The 24361-nt window shown below is 43.8% G+C and overlaps 3 protein-coding genes across 4 annotated transcripts; all 3 read right to left on the bottom strand.

Annotated features, from left to right (window-relative positions):
- Nucleotides 1-5969: 5969 nt before the first annotated feature.
- HOXD8 (homeobox D8) lies at nt 5970-7320 on the bottom strand. 2 transcript variants are annotated; one of them, XM_036746695.1, is made up of 2 exons: nt 6681-7320; nt 5970-6265 (listed from the first exon to the last, which is right to left on the bottom strand). In XM_036746695.1, exons 1-2 carry the CDS (start codon nt 7318-7320, stop codon nt 5970-5972), a joined length of 936 nt encoding a protein of 311 aa, XP_036602590.1. The 2 variants fall into 2 exon arrangements, with proteins under 2 accessions (XP_036602590.1, XP_036602591.1); XM_036746696.1 differs by having other exon boundaries at nt 5970-6262.
- A 5891-nt stretch (nt 7321-13211) lies between these two features.
- HOXD9 (homeobox D9) lies at nt 13212-15447 on the bottom strand. Its single transcript, XM_036746629.1, has 2 exons — nt 14560-15447; nt 13212-14179 (listed from the first exon to the last, which is right to left on the bottom strand). The coding sequence occupies exons 1-2, from the start codon at nt 15338-15340 to the stop codon at nt 13938-13940; spliced, it is 1023 nt and encodes a 340-aa protein (XP_036602524.1). The 5' UTR covers nt 15341-15447; the 3' UTR covers nt 13212-13937.
- A 3825-nt stretch (nt 15448-19272) lies between these two features.
- On the bottom strand, nt 19273-21740 carry HOXD10 (homeobox D10). Its single transcript, XM_036746563.1, has 2 exons — nt 20996-21740; nt 19273-19550 (listed from the first exon to the last, which is right to left on the bottom strand). The coding sequence occupies exons 1-2, from the start codon at nt 21738-21740 to the stop codon at nt 19273-19275; spliced, it is 1023 nt and encodes a 340-aa protein (XP_036602458.1).
- Between the last annotated feature and the right edge of the window lie 2621 nt (nt 21741-24361).

Here is a 24361-nt window from a genome sequence, read left to right as displayed (position 1 = left end):
CCTTTATTAAACCAAAACCAAGCTTTAGACTTACAAGAAAATCTCTGCGTCCCCTCTTCCACCGCCCGCCAGCGGGGGGTGGGGGTATCCATTCTGCCGCACCTCCACTCTCAGCATGCGCAGCGCCCACGGGCACCCTGACACTTTGGACCATTGCTCTACAGGCCGGACTCAGCACCCTGCCCTGTCTACTCCACCCAGAGAAAGGAAATAACCTTTGGGACAGGTGGTGGGGACTAGGGTCTTTTTTGCCGGAGGGGGAAAGGGGGCGGGGAACTGTCAATCAGGTTTCGGAAACTCACGTCTGGAAGCTAAGGACAGAGCTGCAGGCAGGCAGATCCAACCTAATAAGCCACTTTTATGACTTTTCTCAAGTCATTCAACGGCGGCTCCCTGGCCGGGAAGCGCCGCAGTGGGGCGCCAGGGTTAAGGGGGGGTGGCGGTCAGGGAGTGGGGGAGGGGATGAAATAAAAATAAGAAAGAAAGAATAAAGGCAACTCTTACCCGATAGTTGGAGAGGAGGAGGCGGAGAAATACCTCGGCGGCTGCTGTAATCCATAAGGCGTTGGGATGAAGACAATCCCAGCAACCGAAACCAAATAATATCTTTTTTTTTTTTTAAGAATAAAAAGAAGGAAGGAAATAAAAAAAAATAGGCTAGGAGCAAACAGGTAGGGGCTGGGGTGGACTGAAAGCACAGGACTGTGGGGCAAGCTCGCTTTGGGCACCCGGCCGGTTGGTTAGCTGCTAGTCACCGGGTGGCGAGATGCTCCGCAGTGAGTCTTCTAAGAGCTTGGAGTCAGCGAGAGGCAGCCAGCCGCGGGGAGCGGGAGGGATTTAATGGTGCTGGCCGCCCAGAAATCGGCACACACGCATCCCAGCGACTGGAATACACCTCTGCGGAGACAAAGGTTAGAAAAAGAGGGGGTGAGGCTCTCGGAAGGCAGAATGCAGGGGGAAATTCGCCAGGGAAATCAGGAAAAAGGCCATGAAGGCGAGCGGAGTCTGCACATGACCAGCCGCAGCCAATGACGACCGCAAATAGGTCATAAAAAGGTCTATTACCAAGTTGTAAATTTTCTTCAAACAAAAAGGAATTTACTGCAATTCCTTGCGGATTTTGCACATACAGCTCACAAGCGCCATGTTCTCTCTCTCTCTCTCTCTCTCTCTCTCTCTCTCTCTCTCTCTCTCTCTCTCCCTCTCTCTTTCTCCCCCACCCACCCCCTTTCACTCTATCTTCTCCTCCTTCCCTTCCCTTCTCTTCACCCCTCCCTTCCTATGATTTTTTTTTTTGGTTTGGCCCAACATTTCTGACCAGTTGGATAATGTGTCACAGCCCCAAAGAGAGATCTGAGCAGATACCAAGGGAGGAAATTAAATTCCTGCTATGCCATTTCCCCCCTCCCTCCCTCTGCCTAAATCCCTCTTTCTTCCCCCCACCCTAAGGAAGCCACTTTGGAGTAGTTTACTCTCAGTGCCCACAACTAAAAGCAATGACACCCCCACATTAGTTTCTCATCCAAACCATAGCTCTGTAAGGAATAAAACTCTCCCAACACCTTATTTTAAATTGGGGTATAAGGTCATCCCTAGGGAAGTTAATATTGTGGCTAAAGGATAGGAAATTTTTTTTCCTCGTCAAACTTTAAAAGATATTAATTTATGTACCCAGTACTGAAATCTACCTCTGTATTTATCTCAGGAAACATGTCAGCCTAAGCAACTTAATATTTAAGGATGGACAGGTATCTCTGATTCTTAAAAAAAAGTGTGTGTTTATGTGTGTGTGATGTCTTTGCTGAGGGAAGGTCTCATGCTTACTTAATTTTAGTCAAATAACTCCATCTCCTCCACCCCCATTTTTAATCAACAAAAAACCCTATGGTACTGCAATGGGAAAAGAGAGAGAACCTTCTTTCGCCCTTTTAAAGAGAATTACCATTAGTTCTTTAAGAAATCAACCCCAAATAGATTCCCTCCACCTTAATTGCAAGAGGCAGAAATCCTTCTGATTCCTAATAGAAAACACATACAGATACCCATATCTAGGAATATATATGTATATGTACATATGTGCGTGATACTCATGTAGGAAATATTGAGCCTACATTTCATGATTCACTCCCCCAATCATTAGCAGCAATAACCATCAGTTTCTCAAAACCAGCTCGAAATATTTCACACATAATATGGCCCTTTCCTCCCATTCCCATCCCCAACTCTCCTAGTTCGATTTCTCTTGGATTATTATTATGGAGTTTATAGAAACCGCCATGCTAGATGTGTCTTTGGTGTGCACACAGCCACCATTTATATTTGCATACCCAATGAACTTAAATGTATCAATCTGTGCAATTTAAATGTACATTTGTACAAAGATACTCCTCTATAGTGTGTCTATTTTACCTGTCCGCAACTGGGTTGACTTTGTATTACATAGATTTAAAGACTTTGTTTTCATCAAACATGAAATCTCCAACTCTTAAAAAAGCACCAGCTAATAACCTTATATATTGGCTGAAGGGACTTGAGGAGGGAGTCATTACAGTTGCAGCCATTAATTTATTAAATAACCTCTTCCTTTTCTCTTTTCTACATACCCACAGGACTCAATGAACATTGGTAGGCTGATGAGAATAGCCACCGGACTGCAACATAAGAACACAGAGACCATTTGAAAAAGAATACTTTTGATCATTCAAAAAAGTGGAAAGGGTTCTTAAGAAGGCTTTGAACCCTCTGACACTGGACTATATATGATGCAACTAAGCTCCAGAGTATGATTGTTTATAAAAATTTTCTGTGAAATAATCTCAAAAACCAGTTCATTTACTTCCTTTTGTGCTGTTAGCTAGGTGTACTTAGGTTATTCCTATTAAAGGAAGACACTTATTTCCACCTGTCTAGTTTTCAGATTATAGTGGGGGCAATTCCTCCCACCAAAAAAGTCTCCACGGTTGCACATTTATTTCTGGGAAGTGTTAAGTAACATTCTGGATTGCAGGAGGCCTTACAAAGTGGCTGTTGCTGAATTTGCTTTTCCATTAACGATCTTTAAGTTTCCCATCTGCCTTTGTGCCCTTCCATTCACCCTGAAGTGCTAAATGGAACTGAATCTATAGCATTTAAAAATATAGTGTTAATATTATAGTATATGATTAAACAAATAAAATATTACTATATAAAACTCTCATAGGAAACTACTGTATCTGAATGTGCTGCTAAGTACTACTTGGTAGGCTAGGGATTCTCTGAAGGTTTATGCAAATTTCTGCAGCAAAATGTTTGCTCGGTAGCTTGCCGCAGTGCTCTGATGTTTACAGATTCTAACCAATTAGAAGTGCTTCTTGAATGCCTGTCACTTTCAGTCTCTCTGAAAGAAATACCACTGTAGGTGGATGTCCAAGGGCAACCTTCTGCATTAAGAGAAAGAACGTGATGTGTGTATGAATGTACACACATGCAGAGTGTGTAATTTCTCTCAATCTCTTTGTGTACATAGGTTCGATCTCTCTTCCTGCATATTTATAGAATTACCTGCCTTGTATCTATCAAACGTATTTGTATGTACATATTCATACATGGACATGTACATATATGTGTGTGTGTGTATATATATTCCAATATTTCTCCAAAGTAGCTCACTAACTGGATTTTTATATGTGAGGTCAAAATGGACTATCTTATGGGAGAGGGAAGGGGAGGGGAATTGTAAAGGCAATATTTAGCATGGCAGATTAGATTCAATACCTGGATTGCTAGAAAATAGGTATAATTTGACCTTGCCCTCCCACTTCAGTGAGTTCCTCCTATTCAACTTTGTGTGTTTTCAGAAGTTGCATTAATTACTGAACATGTCCTTTCAAACATTTCCATTCAACAATGGCTCTCTTTTAACAGGGTTCCTTTTCTAAGTCAGTTGCTGGCCTAAATCAGATCTTTTTTAGGTTGTATCTCTTTGGGAGAACCATTAAATACAACGACCTAGTGTTCTTCACGATTTGAAGCAAAATCCCCTAAATACCCCGTGGGGTCTCGATAACAGAAAGCTATGAAAAATTCTCATCTGTGAAAATTCATGCAGCTGTCTCTTTTTGTGCAAATGTTTCTTAAGCCAGGGTTCGACTGTGACTTAAACTTGTCTTTCCCTGGGCTTAGGTCAATGAGCCCCACAGTCTCTTCTTCCTACTAGGATACTATGTCCACTTGTCCATCTGCTGTCAATATAAGCATTTCCCCATGGGTAACCTAGGTTTCCCAAATTCGAAATTATACTTAGGTCTGAAGCAATGGAAATTAATCACAGGGGAAATTTTTAAATGAAGATAAACTATGGCTTATTCAAAAAGTAAATGTAGAAATGCCACATGACTTTCCGTTTTGTGTGAGTGGTAGTTTTACTTATTTTAGACAGAGAATCAATATGTTGTAATACTGAATGTTGTAGTTCTTCTATCGGTCTTGTTAGCTATATCCTGTAAAACTAGGAACCCAGGACGCTTTGGGGTATGACTCAGGAAGTTCATAATGTATTGTTCGGGTAATTTCAAAGCTTTCATGGAATCTTAGAAAAATTACTTACAGAGAGAAGAACTGGAGGCATCAGACAACATCATTTTGGAAGCTTTCTTGAATTTTTTTTGGGAGGGGGTCATGTGTGCAAAAATAAAATGGATGACCAAAATGAACTTTGCTTTCAGCTGATGCGTTGTGGTTTATGGGAAAGTCTTTGCGGCGCTACAGACACAGGCTCACTGAAGGAGATCCTTCCTGTTTTGTTTTGTTTTTTATTGAAAGGATAGATATGTTTTATTAGCGGCTGTTACACAAGCATTTTAGATGTTTGCTCACAGTGTTCATTTCAAATAGGTGGAGCCATTGTTTTCATGGATGAAACATGAAGAAGTACCAGCCAACACAAGTGGAGACGTAGTTTTTAGTTGGCTCAACATGATCTCATGAACAGAGTGCAGGTAATACAAATAAATATGGCACCTACTCTATAAACAAAGAAAAACCATGGAGTTGGTAAAAATAAGTGACTTAAGGAAATTACAACAGTGGTTCAAACTGAAAGTACAAGGAAAGTTGAGAAATAAGCAGTATTTGACCGAGCAACTGGCCCGGCGTGAATAGTGATCAAGAACGATATCATTTGCTTTTCAAGTATTCATTCATTAGATGATTTAGTTGCCACAATTTGCATGGACTTTAACCAAAGATTAATTGTCAACTTTGACATTGTAGTAAAACTTTAGTCACTGGTACAGTTTCCATAAACTTAAGTGCTTTTGCAAGTCACAAGACTATATATAGAGTGCACTTTTGCAACTATATTGTGCTTTTAAGGTATTTGGCCCAAACTTTTCCCCGAGATATTACATATATAAAAATGCCAAAAAGGAATCTTTAGGAGTAAACAAAAGGCGCCAAAGCCGTTCATTACAAAAGCGGTAAGGGAAAAAATATAAATAAAACATTTTACATTTATTTTAATCAAATAATATAAAGTAAATATTCTGCGGACATAATTTCTTCAAAAAAAAACCTAATAGATTTCTTTTAATTTACTCACCACAAGAAAAAAAGTTTTAAAATGTTCAAGTGCACTTGTTTCGATTAATAAAGCATTTTAGGTTCGACTATTCGTGCTTATCATTAGGAAGTTTATGTTGTTGAGGCAAATCACCAGCTTACATATTAAAATTACAATTTAAAAATATTGCTACAAAGTCGGTATCAAATTTCCACCAAAAAAAAAAAACCAGCTGAATTATTTCTATGCTCTGCCTGAATTTTTTTTTTAACCCGGATGTCTCTCAAAGCACAGAAACATCAAGAGCAATGACATTACGGTAGCTTGAAATACAGGTAGAATCCTTTACAATAAAGAAAACAGGTGGCATTCACCAGCATATGTTGATCATTATTTTTAATAGTCTACGGTAAAATTTTAAAGGCATAAGTTAATTTGTCTGGCCCTCAGCTCTGTCCTCTTCCAGATCATGTGCTTCTTTTTTTGTTTCCCCTTCCTTCCCCTCCTGCCTGGAAACTGGAAATTTGTCCTTGTTGTTCTCTTTTTTCCATTTCATTCTCCTGTTCTGAAACCATATCTTTACCTGCCTCTCGGTGAGTCCTAGAGCGTGGGAAACCTCAATCCTTCTCTTCCTGGTCAGATAAGGGTTAAAAAGGAATTCCTTTTCCAGCTCTAGCGTTTGGAAACGACTGTACGTTTGTCTTCCTCTCCTCCTACCAGGAGCTGCTGATTAAAACAAACAAAAAAAGGGAAAAAAAAAACAGTTTTTAAAAGCACAGAGTTTATTGGTGCCTCTGCATGTGGGTAGAGGTTTATCGTATATATGAGGGAAACACCTATATTGCTGTGTTCTAGATCTATAATAAATAGGGGTGTGTGTGGATGGAGGGGGAGAAAGTATACAAAAGTTATTCTGGCAGCTGTATTCTTACACTATTATATTATTCCATTATATATATATATATATATACATATACAAATATGCATATATACACTGCATTACTTTATAACCAAAAGACATTGCGGTTACGGCAAGAAACAAGGCAAGGAGGGGGAAAGGAGTTTAAAGCTAAAACGTGATATGGAAGCAAATTTTTCCTCTCTTTCTCTCACTCTTTCTCTTTTTAAACTGCATCCCAACCTTGTGGTCTCATCCAGGGAAACATTTGAGAAGGAGACGAGCTCTGATTTAAGTGGTCTGGGTCCTCGCCAATATTACCACTGGACGATTTACAGTCAGGATATTGTACCAGCTCGGCCTCTTGCTGGGTCGTAAAAATCGGCTGTCTCTGTAAGTTATCGTATCCGTAAAACTTAGCGGGCTCCCCGTGACAGGCAATCCCACTGCAGGGGGGAGGCGGCGGCGGCGGAGGAGGTGGAGGAGGAGGATGCGGAGGAGGGGGGGCCGGCTGGTAGGCAGAGGCCGGACTCCCCCCGGCGGGATGGTAATAGTCCGGGCCCCCGCCGCCGCCGCCCCCTCCGCTAGCGGGTCCCGGGTGAGGCTGCTGCTGCGGCTGCTGCTGGGGCGGCTGCTGCGGCTGGTGGTGGTGGTGGTGATGGTGGTGATGCTGGAAGCCGGCGGCGCTGTTACTATACAGCTGCAGGGCGGCGGCGGCGGCGGCGGCGGCGGCGTGGCGGCCGCTGACATCGGGTGCAAAGTGACAGTCGTAGTAAGTGGGATTGATGGCCTCACCCGCCGCCGCCGCCGCCGCTGCCGCCGCCGCCGCCGCGGCCGCCGCCTTGTACTTGGAGTACAGCGGGTTCACAAAGTAGGAGCTCATCGGGGCGAGCGGCGCGCGCTGGGGCTGGGGTGGCGGCGACGGCGGCGCGAGAGGGCGGCCCCGAGCAGGGAAGGGAGAGCGCGCGGGAGGAAGCGCGAGGGAGCGGCCGAGGGCCTCTTATGCTGCTGCCGCCGCCGCAGCTAGGTCCCTGCCACCTCCGAGGGCCGGGGAGCCGGAGGGCCCTAAGCCTGGGCGCTCATGACCCCGCCGCCTCGCGCCGCTGTGGCTTGGGCGCTCGCTCGCTCTCTAGGTCTGGGCCCCCCGCGCGCCGCCCGGCTGCGCCCAGCCCCCGCGCGCCCTCTTGGCTCTGCCCCGCGCGCCACTCGCTCTGCCTCTCCGCGCGCGCCGCGGCCGGGGCTGCAATATAATCGTCGGCGCCCCGGGTGACCTGCCCCGCTGCCTCCACTGTTTCCTATTAGGCACAAGGCGGCCCTGAACGTACCAGGAAAAAAAAAAAGTGCACCTAAGCGCAGGGGGGAATCTTTGGCTTCAGTTTACATTTACCGCACCGGAGGCAAAAGAAAAAAAAAAAAAACTTTCACCGCCACCCCTCACCTCCTCCCTCACATAACCCCCCCCCCTCCCGCTTTCCCCTCCCACAACCCCCGCCGCCGCCGCGGCTGCCGCCTCTGTGCGCTCTGGCAAGGCATTTTTGCACAACGCCACTGAGCGGAGAGGCAGAGAGATGGGGGCCCAGATAATCATCGCGGAGTGATCCAGTGGTTTCGAGAGAAGGCTACTGAAGCTCAGCGGAACAGCTCACTCCCTACGAAGGGATACCTCCGCTGGCCTTAAAGGCGGCCCATAAAGCAGCACTGCCAAGGGCTTATTGTCCCTCCCTGATGGGATGGGAATGACAAGTCCCAGAGGCAGGAGAAGGGGGAAAGGCAGAGCCTTACACTTGGGAGAGGCGAGTAGGTCACTCCCAGAGGGCGAAAAGTAAACTATCCCCTGAACTCTCGGAACACGCCATTGAGAACCTCCGAACACGCCATTGAGAACCCTCTGTTTATTTTGTGCTGCTGTAAATGTACACAAAATAATCCAGCACATAGTCCAGAAACTAATATGTATCCGAGGGAAGAGGCACATTGTATCCTGTGGACATGCGTTTCTACTTGGAAATTTAAAAGTACTTTCATTAAAATTCACACGAGCAGTCTAAAATCCTGGGTGTTATCAAAGCGAATCAAAACTATTTTCCAACCCAGCAGGTCGTTTGGAAATGAGATGTACATTTACCCTTGACGCATTGCATGCATGGCTGAAGCTCTCAGGTTAATTGATATTTAATGGAAATCATGCCTATGAATATACTTTCCATCATTTCACCCTTGGTGGACGTCATTCTCCAGACAAGGGAGGGGGGGGCGAGAGGAGAGAAAAATGTGTGGGTGAGAAATTAGCATTGCTTGAGGATGGAATAGAAAATAAGAAATAAATGTTCTGAGAAGAGGAAAAGAACTCACATTCCAGCTTGTTGGTAATTCTCCAGGTACCGGACACGCTGCTTTCAATCGGCTCAAGTGCAGAGCTCTAGCATGGCTAGGCTTTGTTTCAGGCTGGGTGGGGTGCCTAAAGCCTCCCCCAAGTCCCCTCCACTCGAAACAGAATGGCGTGATAAAGTTCTGGAAACAAAAGGGATTAAGGTTCCTGTGTTTAGGATCCCACTAATTCCAATTTGTTCCAAGGAGTCTCCCATTTATCTAAAATTTTAGTTCTTCGGAAGTCTTTGATGTGCTGCATATAAAGGCATAAGTATGTGGATTTCTTTGTTAGAAAGAAAGAAGGAAAGGAGCGGGGGGGGGGGGGGGAGAGAAGGAAACGAGAAAAAAAAGGAAAGGGGGAGGAAAGGAAAGAAGGAAGGAATTAAGGAAAGAAAGAAAGAAAGGAAAGGAAAGAAGGAAGAAAGAAGGCTAGACTGTGATCTAGGCTGTAAGGAGAAGCAGCTTGGGCCATGTGGCGAAGTCTGGTGTGAATCCGCAAAAATATTTATGATTCCAGAAAACACACTCCAAAGCTGATTCGCATTACAGTCAACCTCCTTCTCCACCCACCTTTCTCTCTCTTCTTTTTCTCTCTTCCCCCTTTTAAAATGTCCAATAAATGTAATGGGTGTTCCCCCTCCCGCCCCCCCCCCCAGTTTGTCTAGGTTACCAAGCAAAATTTTTCTGCGGTATAAATTTATGTTGTAAGCGCTTCAAGCTGACCGGCCTTTTGAACAGAAATCCAAGACTCACAAAACCCATCACGGAAGAGTTTCCAGTTTAACCTAAAATGCATTCAGGAATTGTTGCAAACTAAAGAAGAAATGTGCTTTTAAAAAAGTAGACGATCCCAAATTGACTTAAGGGAAGTTATTTCCAACTATATAGATACTCCTTTTGTGTTGGTTTACACTGCTAGTATGGTCTTAAAGTAATCTCTGGAATATTTGATTCTATACTTTGCAAATAGAAAAAAAAAAACATGTTCAAGAGGATAGAAAAAGTTCAACTTGGATTGTTCTAATTATGTGGTTTGGAAGTTTTTATTTAGACTGATGTATGAATGCACAAGTTGTGAATAAATTTTATGGATTTTATTAGTATTGAGGAAGAGAGATTTAATTTTGAGCAATAATTATTCATATTTTCCAATGAACATTGAAAATCCTAAAGACTGATTCTAATATTTACCAATTTGTAAATTCTTTCCAACAAAACAAATTCAGAAATAATTTTCAATTAAAATGAAAGGACTTAGAAAATCAGCTGTCTATTTTTTCAGGTCTTTTTAGTGTGTGTGTGTGTGTGTGTGTTTGTGTGTGTGTGTATTTTTAAATCTCATAGTGGGTCAATGTGTCCAAATTAAATTAAAAGCATACATTGTGGAAGTATTGCATTTCGGTGGTTTCCAGGACTGTGGATTTTCTGGGAACTGAACTGGAGCCTCACAGAATTCGTTTCCATACAATCTGGCCTAATTCAGAAAACATTTCAAGATTTTCATTTACATTTCTATCAGAAAAAATACTGGGGGCGCATTTTTTAAAATAGTTCTATTTATAGTCAGAATAGAATATAGTTCTATTAGCTTTGTAAATAAAGATATATTGTTTTGCACACTTCTATTTTGATAAAATATGTTCAAATACCTTCCTGTTTTAGTTTCAGCGATGCAATTTCCGACTTTTAAGAAACATTGACTGAGCCAAAATTTCATTTCACACAAATCTGGATGAAGGATTGAATGGTGCAGTTTGTAATTTTTGCTTAAAACCATCTTAATTTGGGATTGAAATAGTATTGTAAATACTTTTAATAAAAAATGTTTCTGAGCAGAAACCCGAAGCTTTATGAGTTCGGAAAGTGGAGCAACAGCGCCCTCTAGTGGTCAAATGAAATCTATATCACCCCAAATTCCCTTTGGTCTTAGTATTCGTTTAAGCCAATTTAAAATTCTCTCTCTCTCTCTCTCTCTCTCTCTCTCTCTCTCTCTCTCTCTCTCTCTGTCTGTCTCACTGTCTCTCTCGCTCTCGCTCTCTCACTCTCTCCCTCACCCCCAGTGAGGCTTAGTTAATAATGGTTTCTCTCTTTGCTTGTCAACAACTGAAGTGAAGTAAACAGAGAACTAATTCAAAAAAAGAGAGGGACTGAAGGGAGATTGATCCTAGTTCAAACTTTAGGCAAAGGTCTGACACAGTCCTGGCAGGTATTAAAGTTTCTCATTCAATGCTGACCCTGCTATCTTTTTCAAGCACACTTATCAACTGGATTTAATTTAAAAAAAAAAAAGATCCATAATCTTCTAAGTACTGTTTGCATGATCTTTTTTCTCAAGAAGAGGCTAAGCACTACCACTAATTATGAACAAAGTCAAAAAGCTTAACTTTTTAAAGAGACTGTTGCTACTGAAGATAGTCAATAATGAATTCTGCTATTTTAATTCTTATTATTTTACTTCCTCGAGCCTTTTTTGCTGAAGGATTCCTTGCCCTTTAAGCTAGATTGAAACTTTTCCCCCCAATATAGGACTGATGAACAGAACAGCTGAACAGCTCCATTCTCCCATTTGTATGTTTGGATTAAAATGCATAACAATATGCTTTTTGTAATAATTCCAAAAGGCACAGATGGAATTGAAATTCTATGCAGTTCTTCTTGGACTTGAAGAACAAAAGCTGTCACAAGCTTCAATGTTTTCTTCTAGTTTAAACATTTTCTCCTTAATCAAGATGAAAGCTGAGTGGATATCAATGTATTGAGGGTATTTTAACCAAGAAGAATCTAAATTGTGGACAAGATATTCTAGAGACAGGAGGCTGTACCTTCAGCTATCCAATAGAGCCGCTTGTTGGTGGACTAGCTGGCCTTAATTTTAAAACAAAAACAAACAAAAAACCAAGTTCACATTAGGGTTACATCTTTGAAATGACTGAAGATGTGTTAGATTTAAATGTATCAGCAGCATGGTAGCAGTTGTCAAAAATATAGGAACTATTGATGGCATATGCTTAGTAATAAATTTGTTTTTTTTAAAGCCTCCAGTTTCCTCCACCTCTTTCTTCTTTTCCTTCTTTCTTTTTTTTTTGTAAGTGCCCACACCTCAACCTCAGCTTTCCTTAAGTTGTGCTATCCTCATCCAACTCTGACTTATTTATATTTTATTGTCTGGATTTTAAGACCTAGTTTTGTCTGCATTTCTTCTTTCCCTCTAACAAACACAAACATCAAAATAAGATGGTTTCAAAGCAAAGCGCCAGGCATATCGTAAACTCATTAGGTCCAGACGTCTAGCCATCTCAATGGCTTTATTATACCTTGGTTCTTCCTGTTTTAAAAGAATTATAGGTATAGGATTGACAATGAATGGGGGATGCAAGGCAACACCTTTTGCTGCCCTCTGGGCCTTGGCTTTTACCCCCTTTTTCTTTTATTATTTTTTCTTTTTCCAAGAAATAAGAAGCATCATGACCCTCAAGATTTCAGAAAGATTCTCTTTACATTGGAAATAAGTAAAACTGGAGACTTACGCCCTGGTGCTTTTGGCCTCTTCCATTCAATGGGCTCAATTCGGAACAAAACCTTTTTTACAATGAACTTCATTTTAGCCAACTGAATAACGCCATCAGAGCATGGTGGAACTAGGGGCTAAACACACACTGGGGCTGGTGGAGGGGGTGGGGAGTGGTGTGTTGGGTTACTGAGAGGCTGAGTTGGAAAGACTTGACCATTTTTTTTTGTCCCGAAAAGGTCAATTTGGAACTTGTGTGTTTGTGTCTGTGTGTGTCTGTGTGTGTGTTGGGGGCCGAAGGTAGATGGGAGAGAAGATGAAGGTATAAGCCAAGTGTCGTCCTAGGAATCGTTTATGGAATTCCTTAAATTGTAGAGGATTTTGTTTGTTTCCTTTTCGGAATTTCCTTTTGAGGGGGAAAAGTTATGAACAGAGAATTATTCTGTGAGCCTTAAGGTAGAAGAGAGTGTCTTTCCAGAGCCCCTTTGCAGAGAATCCCTGAATATTGAAAGGCTTCTCGATGAATTTCACCTTTTTCGTTATCTTGACGCCATACTCCAGGTTGCTTAAAAAAGCAACCAGCAAATAATTATAACGAAAACTCTTCTTTATTGGTCTGTGAGAAATTAGGTTAGAGACTTAAGGTAGGATTAAAAACTTTGGATCCGATTTCTGCTAGAGGCTGTGTCAGGTGTGGACTTTCAGTCTCCAGAATAAGAGGAGATGTACTAGGTTTAGTTTTGAAAAGACTTTCTGCCTTCCTATACCGAGGGAATGTACAAATGGCATACCAAAGACAGCCATGAGGAACCAGGAAGGGGAGGATGGTTTTTTTTTTAATAAAAGCAAAATCAAAATAGAGAAACGAAGGAAGCGCTCACAGTTTTCATAGCTTCTGGGTGGTTTTCTTTTGGTCAATTCAAGCTTTATTGGTAATAACTGACAACATTTACAACTGGTCTTCATTTAGAAAAATAAGAAGGCAAATACAAGTGACCAAAGCTCCTTTGGGCCCAGTCCAGCATAATATCAGGCCCACAACAAACCCTTTCAAGTATGAGACGACCCCTTAAAAGTGCAGAAGAAAACAAACATACACACACATACACACACCAATTTCAGGCTCTCCTGGCCTGGTGCTGGCACCTAATGCAAACTAAGTAAATGCAGAAATCCCAAAGGCAAAGCTGAGGCGGGGGAATAACTGTGAACAACACTGAACTGCCATCGATGGAAGTAACTGCGCCTTTACTATAATTTTATTATTACCGTGATTATTATATATCCTCGCCTTTACTCTGGCGAAGGGGGAATCTAGACTACATCACTTCAGAAACATGTCAGACATTTACACATTAGAGAGTTCCCCAAAGCTAGCGTGCACTCACAATAGACAATTTCCCCGAGGAACCAGATCCGTTCGGAAGAAGGGAGGGAAAGGAAAGGTCAAAGCAACTTTTTACACACCAGAGAGCAAATAATCGAGTTCCCCACCCCACCCCCAAAAAATAGCTTACAGAGACAACATTTCACTTCTACCTAAAAAGACCTGCTCGGTGGAGAGTTTCTGAAAAAGGAAAGGGTAATATGCATTGGCAAAATCAATTCATTTCCAAGGGGCATTAGTCTCCTTTACTGCCCTTTTCCTTGTTCATCTTTTTCATTTTCATTCTTCGGTTTTGAAACCAGATTTTGACCTGCCTCTCTGTGAGGTTTAGAATCCTAGCTACTTCGTAGCGGCGGTCTCGGGTGAGATACATGTTAAAGAGAAATTCCTTTTCCAGCTCCAAGGTCTGGTATTTTGTGTAGGGACAGCGCTTTTTCCTTGTGGAACGTGCGTGGATCCAGTTTGCTGCAGGGTTATCTGCAAAGAGGGGGGGGTTTGGAGCAGGGGAGAGAGAGGAGAGGGGAGGGGAGTCAGGATAGGAGAAGAGAGGGGGTGGGGAGGGGAGAGAGAGGTCGTTAAATTAATTTAACGAAGGATGGACGTTTTTCACAACTTTGGGGGAATTATCATAAAAAGCCTTAATGCCCCCGCTCTGTTTACTGTACAAACTGTGTACCGATGGTAGGTGGTTATGTGAACTCTTTTTTCTTTTTTTTTTTTTTTATGGACGTTTGTTGCTCGCCTGCGCTAGGGTAGGCGTCTAGACGTTTTTATAGGTTAGTAAAACTATCAGTTTTGCACATTCGAGCCTTACAGGTTTCGGCAATAAATCAGGGGGCAATTTCTTTTTTACTTACTTGGGTCAAGTTGCTGCTGCTGTTGTTGCTGCTGCTGCTGTTGCTTCTCCTCCTTCAGCTGGTTGCTCGGGCTGGGGTGGTCGCTGCAAGCCGAGGGTTCCTTGCCGTTGGCCACTCCAGTTGCTGCTGCTGCTGCCGCTGCCGCTGCCGCCTTCTCCCGGGGCTCCTGCAGGAAGGAATTGCACGTGTACTCGGGGACACTGATCCCCTGGGACTCCCGGGACGAGGAGCACTCAGTCCTTTTGGTAGAAGAGGAGGAGGAGGAGGTGGAGGAGGAGGAGGGACAGGAGGAGGAAGAGGAAGAAGAAGAAGAGGAGGAGGATGAGGAGGAGGTGGCAGGAGCTACTCCTGTTTCAGGCTTAATTCCGTAGTGGCGCCCGGTGGAGGACGTGCTGCCGCCGCCGCCGCCGCCGCCGCTGCCGCTGCTCCCTGTTCCGCTGCTCCCCGTGCTGCTGCTGGGGAAACTCGGGAAGGGCTCGATCCAGGAGCGCACGTACCGACTGGGCTCGGAGGCTGCTAAATGGGGTTGATGCACGTAGGGATGGTAGATCCCTGTCATAGCCGCCGAGGGCTGTGGGGGCACGGTGGGCCAGGAGGCGGAGAACACGGTGGATTTGGGGGCAAAGCTACAGGAGGAGAATTCGGTTCCATCGGCCACACCTGACGGCCTGGCGGCAGTGCCGTGCCCCGCCTGCCCGAAGCGCCCGGCGTACACTTCATCGCTCTCGTGGCCTATGAGAGAGTCCACATAGTAGTTACTTAGGGTGCCACTGGACGACATTTTTTAGGCTCCCCTCTCCCTCATATAAAAGGTTACACTGTTAACTGTAGCGGCTCCCCTCCCTGAGCGCAATCCGAGTATTTTGCAGGCTGCAACCCGCCACCATTGGTCGCGGGGCCCACGTGATCATATTTACCAATACGGGGAGTAAATCAATCCGCTAAACTGGGGGCTGCTGTGATTAAAAAAAATCATCATCATCAACACCACAATTAAAAAAAAAAAACAACTGGATCTGTACGGAGGGCGCCGGCAGGGCGAGCCCAGGCTCCCTAGCTTCCAACGGGTGTGAATGGAACCGGGGCAGGCGTGGTCGTGCCGAGGATCCCGGGCAGGAGACAGTGGGGACTATTTCTTCGCTTCCTCTCTGTGCTTTCTGCCCTTCATTCGGTGCCCCCCACTTCCACCCTCTCTGGGGACTCTCTGGATTGCAGCCCCCACTCACCCTCCGTCTCCTCATCTCAGTCTGGCGGCCTTGGGGTGGAGGACGAGAGGGCAAGGCGCTGGGAAGAAATGGGGAAGGAACACGAAGGCTGGGGGGATTAGAGAGAAATACAGCCCAGAGCTACCGAGTGAGGACAGGACGCCTCCCCATTTCAATGCATGTGCCTGTGTTTTTGTGGAAATCAACTTCCTAGCTGAAGGAATTTTCTTTTTCCTTCTCCTCATTTCCCCTTCAACGCCTCCCTCTCCCTACCCAACCAAAAAAAAATGCTTGTCGTGTTGTTTAAAACAGGTGGAAGACCTCTGTAATGATATTATGCCTTTCAATAAAAATTTTATGAGGTGTATTTGATTATAGATTAATGTGTCCCTAATAAAACGGACGGATGGAGCAGCTCCCGACAGCTTCTCCCCTCCAACCCCAACACAGATATCTACACACAGCAACGACGTGTTGCTCTCTCTGCTCACACACAACTACCCCAAAGGTGAAACTTCGGAGTTTTCTTTCCACTACTTGGGTAGCGCTTCCGGGCTTTAGCTGCAGTGGCTTCTTCCAAACAGGACGAGAGAGGGTGAAGTTTACTCGGGGCTTTTGCTGGAGGAAGACGTGCTGGTATAAGGTGGCAAAACGCAGATGTTCCCCTGGTGAGTGCAAGAGAAAGAGATGCCCTGGAAGAGAGCATGGCAAACAACCGACTGTGGACCCAAGTGCCAGCCTCCTCATTCGGGCCAAACTTTCCCCTTCATCCTCAACGTGCAAATGGGACAGTTGGTGTATTCTCTCTCTCCCCTGTATTATTGAAGGAAAAACGAATATTAGCATATCTCGAGGCAGGGAAAAACTCTGTTGTTACTAGGGACTGCTAAGAGTGTTCAGGGGATATTTGAGAAATATTGGCCTTCCCTCTCTCCCCCTCCCCCATAAGCATTTCCTCTCTTCAAAGGCGACACTGAATAGCCTTGAATCTGAGGGAATTGCCAACTTCCCCCAAATCCATAATATAGCTCTATCGAAATGTTACTTCAAGCTCCGTGTGTGTGTGTTTAAATCCCCCTCTACTCTCTGTTCTTCTGTCCACGAAGGTTTGTGTCTACAGCCGTTTTCTTCGTATTGGAAATGTATTCTACATAGACCTATAGGAATATAGAAGGAGCTGGGGCGGGGGGGGGGGGGGGAATTATTATTTGGTTGATGGTTGATCACCTTTTTCTAAGGCTTTTTTTTTTCTTCAAAATTCTACATTGGGTTGGAAAAGCTCGAGCCGTTTTTTCTCCACACATCAAACATTTTCCTCTCTTGTAAGCAAAGAGTGTCCACTACGTGAACTGGTACCCCAGAAATGATCGGTTTTCCCTTGGTTACTTAAAGGTGGTGTGAGGCTGGCAGATGCCAGTTTTCATAGCCATCATGTTTACGATTTCCTGTAAGAGTACCCTTTCCCTCTTCAAATGAAGCTTTAAAAATATTGGTGCTTTAAACTGGTGAACATTCCTGGTTCTAGGAAGGAGGTGTTTTTTTTTTTAACTTACATAATTGTAGACTGTCTAGAATCCTTCACTGAATGAACTCAGTGAATTAAAGCATCTAAATGGATTTGTTTTCCCCTTCCAGGAAAGGAACTCGAAAAGGAATTGTCTAGTGTAACCGATGATACTAAAACCCTTGAAAACTGTGGCCAAGGCCCGAGACAACGAAATATTTGTAGACTCTTTCCAAGGCATATTCTTGTACCCTGTCTAAAGGATGGTGGTTAACTATGTTGGGGGTCCTCTCAGACTAGAATCTTGCTTGAATAGGAGCCCGAAGGACTACACTGTTTTCTTTCAAACCCTGCTAGAAAGCGCTGGCTTATTCGAGCATTGGACTTCAGTGTGGAGTCATGTTCATTTGCAAATCCCCTAAAGTTCCTTTAATGCGTTTACTTCCGTCTCATCTAAGGTGGCTCCAAGCGGTATTTTGCAATTAAGCAGGGGAAAAATGACTGCGAACTCGCGAACTCTCCCTCTCTCTCTCTCTCCCTCCCTCTCTCTCTCTCTCTCTCTCTCTCTCTCTCTCTCTCTCTCTCTCTCTCTCTCTCTCTCTCTGTATATATATATATATATATACATATATATATATATATATGTATATATATATATACCACTAAAAGGTAATTACTACACATAAAATTCCTTCTCCAGTAAACAACAGCAAAATGGTTTCTGCAAAACTTGGCTTTCCTAAGTTACATTACAGGATGGGTGCCTGGCCATTAAGGGGGGAGGTGTAGAGGAAAGAGATAGAGTTTAAATGTTAGGCAGCTTGCTATAGCTTTCATTTATTAATGAAAACTACAAGCTACCCTCATCACACCCAACCATGGGGAAGATTGGTTTCGAATCTGGACCCTTACCACTAAACACAAATCAAACCTTCTTAAGGATACAAAAAAAAATGGCATTTTTGTCTACCAAAGGTTCAAGAAAATGACTCTTGCAATGTTGCCAGGAAGAGAAGGAAGAAAGATCTGGGAGCACTCACCAGTCTTGAGTTGGTAGGAAGCAGGAGTCCAGATTAGGTCCTGATACTTTACTATTCTTGGGGGAGGGAAAGGGGGCAGTGATTCTCTTTTTCCAAACTGTGAACAACTGTACATTTCCCAGATTAATCATTGGTACCATTCCTTCCATTTCCCGGGGGCCTTTCCTTTTTCTCTCCCTCCTCTGACTCTCCCCTCCACTCCACTTCCCACTCCTCATCCCCTCCTCCCACTTCAAACAGTCTTTCAGGCTGCAGCTGATATTCCCAGCGAAGGCTCTCAAATCCAGACTGATCTTTCCATTTTAGACAACAAAAGGGGCCAGTATCGTTTACAGAGTTTATTGCATTATACATGCTAACAGAACATGCACAGAAAGGACAGATTGCTGTTTGTACTTCTAAGATACCACATATGCACCACAAGAACATATCTACAATGGATAAGTAGACAAGAATCCATTTTACGAAAGACAATCTCTAAGTTCATTTGCGAGGATAGTTACATTGTCATGTGCTTTTTTCCCCCCAGAAGGTTGTGGGTGATCTTAATATTGTTAGACTATTGGATGTACTCAATAATGCCATGGCTAATGTGAAAGCCATACGCACAGACCATATTTGTAAGTAAAAACATGAAAAAGTCACATTGTTTGGATACTCCACAGTTCCAATAAGTTAAGACCAAATGATAACTCTCAATAATAGTTACCCTGCATTACGATGAAAAAAATAAATTACACGTGCTAGTTTTCTTTTATATATATATATATCTCCATAGGTATACAGATTCACTTGCAGCACTAAAATAATGACCCCAAAGTCACATTCTATCAGGATAAAACAAAAACAAAAAAAAAGAAAGAAAAATGAAGGTTTTGTTTGTGTTTTCCAAGTCTCTCCTGCATTTTGCACCCGGGGAATGTTGTGCCGAATATCCTCACTGTTTCTGTCCCCGCCTTAGGGTCTAAGAGAAGGTCAGATTAGCGGTCAGTTCTCGGATTCGGTTCTCCCTGCTCATCTTCTTAAGCTTCATTCTGCGGTTTTGAAACCAGATCTTGACCTGCCTGTCAGTGAGGTTAACGCTCTTACTGATCTCTAGGCGGCGCTCGCGAGTGAGGTACATATTGAACAAGAACTCTTTCTCTAATTCCAGTGTTTGATGTTTAGTATAAGGACACCTCTTCTTTCTGCCACTCTTTGCAGTTAACCAATTGCTGGTTGGAGTATCGGACTTGATTTCCTCTATCAAAATCAAAAGGAGAAGAAAAAAAATCAAAAAAAATTTTTTTTCTCAGTGTGTTAAAGTGTACCCTTGGCCATGACCCCTCTTCTATAATGTCTGGTAGCTCGGTGAAATGCTGGTATTAAACATTACTCACACGAGGTGTGTACACTGAAAGGGATTTCTAATTGTTGCCAGATTAGTGCTAAATAGTTCCAATGACATGATGTGAGGGCACCCTCGACTTTTGCGCCTGTGTTTTGATTTCTCGCTAAAGTTTCCAACTCGCACACAACATTTAAACAATATTTAACCTGCCAGGGTCTCCCCAGTCACATTTTAACGGGGTTGCTAGTGACAACCTGAGACTGAGTCACTTCCTAAGAAAACCTGCCAGTTCCACAGTATTCACACATTCTGTTTTGCATCATTTTCCCCTCGATCTCTCAGACTTGGAGTCCCACCCACCCCAGCCACATTTATAGGTGTATAAGTACATTTTATTCTTAATAAATTGTCTCTTGGAAGTGAAAACCTCTCCCCATACATATGCCCCCCACACTCGTCTGTTCATTGTTTCCTTTAGAATGCCCCCTCCCCAAACACCACCCCATAAAGACATTTGTTCGGGGTAAATGTATACACTCCTGTCTCCTGCAATATCCCATGAATATAAGAAGAGAAGGCGAGGGAGAGGTTGCAAAGTCCATTTCCACAAGGTGAATTCCCGGGATTTGGTCGCCTCACCCTCTGCCTGTTCCCAAAGGCAAACTCTGGCTCTTCTTTAATGGGAGCCACCATCTAACTCTCCACATTTTCAATCTTGAAAAGAGAGTTTAAGAGCCAGATACCCTTAAAAAAAAAAAGACAAATCCAAGGTTATTGGAAACAGCTCAGGAGAGCAGCCGTGTCCCCTGGAAACCCAGGCGCATTGCTACTGACCAGGGCTCCTGGCTTCAGCCTTCGGCCTCCAGAAAGATTTAACAAGCTCGCAGGACACATCTCGCACACATTTGAATATCAACACAATGCTTCTAAATGCCATAAAATCATAATTGGATGCAATTAAAATATTTAATTAAGATATTACCAGGATAAAGGGGAGTAATTGGTTGTGTTTACAACCTCCAGATCTCCTTCTAGTCCTTTTGTTGTTTTTTTCATGGACTAGCCTAGAAAAGAACAAATCCAAGCAACCTCTTCCTCCCTCTCCCCATCAGTCTGTGTAGAAGGTAAACACAATAAGAGAAGGTAAAACAGGAAAAGAGATGGCTGCACTCTATGGGGACTGATTTTTGATCTCTTTCTCTTCCTAAGAGCTCCAGAGAGCCAGCACCTGCAGCCCGATGCCTCCTTATCATTAAATGTTATGGCTGTGGCGCTTGTTAGTATTTTATACTGTGTTTTATGATGCTGCCGTGTTCAAGTTACACCACGCTATGGTTTAAACTTTGATCATACCGACCTTTACTTTCCTTCTCTTGGACTTCTGGGCTGGACACGGACACTTCAGCTAGGCAGCTCCTCTCCTCTGGCAAAGTGGACTTGGGCTCGGGGCTTTCCACTTGAGGGACTTTAGCTGAGTCTTGGTTGCTGGGGTTTTCACTCATTTTCTTTTCCATCTGAAGGTGGGCAGAAGATAGCTGCGGTTTGGCAGAGCCGCGAGGGTTTAACTGTAACATTACAGTTGAACTCGTTTCGGGGCTGTTATTGTACTCTTGGGTTTTCCCAGTGGCGTAGGTCTGGCTCAGTCTAAAATATCCTGGGACAGGAACCTCGGGATTTTCAATGGGGCATGATTCAGAGACCAACCTCTGGTAAGAAGGGACGTCGGAAGAAATGAGTTTGGTTCGCTTATCGGAATACATGCAGCAATTGGTTTCTTCCTTAATATTGGTAGTGAAGGAGCAAGTAGGGACTTGCTGTGTAACAGGTTGCTCTATTCGACAAGATCTGCTCGGATCTGTCCAACTCTCTACTTGAGGTATATAAGGATGCACATTCATACCCATATTTTGGTGATTAACTTCTCTTTTAGCCAGAGACGGGAGCAGTCCACAGGTTTGCATTCCATAAGTCCCCATGTCTGTGCTGGGTGGTGGCATGTACATGCTGGCGCTGCTAGAATAAAAACTGTCACTCCTGCAGGCACTGATCAAGGAATCTACTAAAAAAGTATTAGCAGCAGGAGAGCTGTTGGGAAAGGACATTTTGGGGAGGAATTTGAAGAAGAGAGATTGTGTCCTTTGTAGGCTGACATCTCTAGGAAAACATTCCCTGTGTAATTGTGGATGCCTCTGCCCGACCACATGACAACCAAGCCAATGAGATTTGAAAATGGCCTTGAGCCGCTGCCTCCTCGCGGGTCACGTGCTCCCCGGGCCCGGCCGGTCCGCCGAGCAACTACGGACAACAGCGACATCTACAACGCGCAGGGGATAGTGCGGGGAGAGCGGGGCGCTCTTCGGGAGCTGGTCTAGGGCAGGCAGCCCTGGCGCACTGCGCCCACGGCAAACAAGGAACTCTTGGCGGCCAAGCAGTCCAGCGGCCGAGCGGGAGGGAAAGAGGACAGTAGGGGAAGAGGAAAGGAGGAAAGAAGGGAAGGAAGGAAGGAGAGGGGAAGTGATGGAGGGAGATTATGGATTATACATATATGCCTATGTACATATGCATGTATACATACAGAGAGAGGAAGACAGACAGATATGACAGACAGAGAGGGGGCCAGTTATTGATTTATTTAGGACTGGTATTCTCGGAGAGGTGAGTCCAAATTCCCTGGGATCCTGAGTATCTGTCCCTAGGCTAAAAAATTATGTGATGGTGATAACGATGATGATGATGATAATCCTAGTAGTAAACGTGGGAAGGGAAAACAGAAGGGGGAAGAAGAGGGCAAACAGGCCAAGGATCCGCTGGACATGAAGTCTAGCGGAAAGTGGTGGCGAAGTAATGCCCCATTCCCCAAGCTCTCATCACCCTAGACTCAGGACTCTGCTCACTGTGGGGCTTAGCATACACATTTCTCCCCAGCGGAAATAGGGGATTTCTCTTGACCGCATGCACTCTGGGACCCTGTGTGGTTTCATACAGGAGACAATTATTTGCCAGCAATGTGCTGTCAGAGAAACCGGCTCTCGGGCTCCCTACATGAGAATGGAGTTGGGATCTTCATCCCCACACACTTTTAAAAGGGGGGGGGGTGGTGAGAAAGAAAAGAAAAAAGAAAGGAAATGGGGGGAAAACAACAAAAAACCCTGACAATCCAGACTTTGAAAGTTTTCAATAACTGGCTGGGCTGGAGGGGGAGGGAAATGCTAAGGTGTCATTCAGTTATTATGCAAAGAAAAATATGTTTTCCTTTTATGGATTTTGTAAAAGCATTGGTTTCTGACAAGTGCAAGGTACAAAAGGTTGTGGAATTTATTAATACATATTAAGAAGAATCAGGGCGATCAATAAAATTCTCATCTACATTCTTGGGCTACTTGGTAATTTTCTTGCTTCTGAAGGTTTTTAAAGAGTTATACCCTCTGTTGCCACACACGGGAAGATATTTTATTAACAAATCAATCGAGACTTTGTAAAGGATAAGATTAATAGTTAAGATTTAGCATAATGGCGTTCGCGTTATGAATTATTGAAAATTATACTATTGATTTTTCCCCTCGCTACTAACCAAAGAGGTCAATTTTTGTTTTAACACAAATCGTCAAATATTAAAAGCTGTACTTTTGTCAGAAGTTGAATTTTATAGTTCTCGGAGATTCTTAAAATTATTTGATAGGAGCTTTTGCTTTGTCAGAAAGAAAGGAAAGGAAAGGAAAGGAAAGGAAAGGAAAGGAAAGGAAAGGAAAGGAAAGGAAAGGAAAGGAAAGGAAAGGAAAGGAAAGGAAAGGAAAGGAAAGGAAAGGAAAGGAAAGGAAAGGAAAAGGGAAGGAAAGGGAATAAAAGGGAAGGAAAGGAAAGGGAAGGAAAGAAAAGGGAAGGAAAGAAAAGGAAAGGGAAGGGAAGGGAAGGAAAGGGAAGGAAAATCTCAATACTCTGTTTTCCTCTGGTAAGCGAGGTCCCACAAAAAGTACTTGGTCTTGAGCTGTGGTCGTGCACATTAAAGAACAAAACAAAACAAAAAGACGACGACAACAACACTGCAGAAAATCGGAGTTTCATGAAAAAAACTGTTGTGGCAACTTCCTTCTCTGGCTTTGGGAACAGACATCCCTGATCCCGGCCACTGTCTCCAGCTATAGGAAGGCAGCAGTAGGGCGCTTTAAACTTGGATTTCCAAAGACTTGTCTTAGAAGGCATTAACTTGTCCTCTCCCTTCGTAGCTACAGTCCCCTCTCCTGCTAAGAGTAAAGGGGGTGGGGGATAAAGCACGGAAAGAAACACTGACCGTGAACCAGTTCCTTCTTTCGAAGGGGTTTTCTTTTTCTAAACCTCAACCTCTTCTGAGGAGGTTCCCTGGACTTGGATTTCAGGCGGATACACTGAACTTGTGGATAAATCTTGTTTCCGGTTCAGCTGAACATTTCTTTGGGGCCTGAACGGCTTCAAAGCGCATTCAATGCTTCTGTATTATTGGGGGTTGCAAGCTAGATGGTGCTTTGCAGACCTCCACGTGAAAAGGCGATTCAAATCTCCCTTTCCAACAAACCACCTCGCCCCCCTCCCCAAATAAATCTCCTCTGTCCCTAGTGGAAGTTAGAATTTTACATTATTTTCTGGGATGAGTTTGTTTTCCTTTCCCCGTAGCCTGGCATTGTCAGAAACAATAACCCTATTTAAAATCTCCGCTGTGGCCATGAGACAGACCTTTTAAAACCTTATC

This window comes from Trichosurus vulpecula, chromosome 2, assembly GCF_011100635.1.
Source record: "Trichosurus vulpecula isolate mTriVul1 chromosome 2, mTriVul1.pri, whole genome shotgun sequence".
Taxonomy (NCBI): domain Eukaryota; kingdom Metazoa; phylum Chordata; class Mammalia; order Diprotodontia; family Phalangeridae; genus Trichosurus; species Trichosurus vulpecula.
This window is presented reverse-complemented; position numbering and strand designations above follow the sequence as displayed.

Excerpts from the sequence above, each read along its gene's own strand:
- HOXD8 (XM_036746695.1), bottom strand. The coding sequence starts at position 7,320 with ATGAGCTCCTACTTTGTGAACCCGCTGTACTCCAAGTACAAGGCGGCG. Across the intron at positions 6,266-6,680 it reads TCCCTGGATGAGACCACAAG|CAGCTCCTGGTAGGAGGAGA; the intron begins GTTGGGATGCAG and ends TGTTTTAATCAG.
- HOXD9 (XM_036746629.1), bottom strand. The coding sequence starts at position 15,340 with ATGTCGTCCAGTGGCACCCTAAGTAACTACTATGTGGACTCTCTCATA. Across the intron at positions 14,180-14,559 it reads GCAGCAGCAACTTGACCCAA|ATAACCCTGCAGCAAACTGG; the intron begins GTAAGTAAAAAA and ends CCCTCTTTGCAG.
- HOXD10 (XM_036746563.1), bottom strand. The coding sequence starts at position 21,740 with ATGTCCTTTCCCAACAGCTCTCCTGCTGCTAATACTTTTTTAGTAGAT. Across the intron at positions 19,551-20,995 it reads CCAAGAGAAGGAAAGTAAAG|AGGAAATCAAGTCCGATACT; the intron begins GTCGGTATGATC and ends TGATTTTGATAG.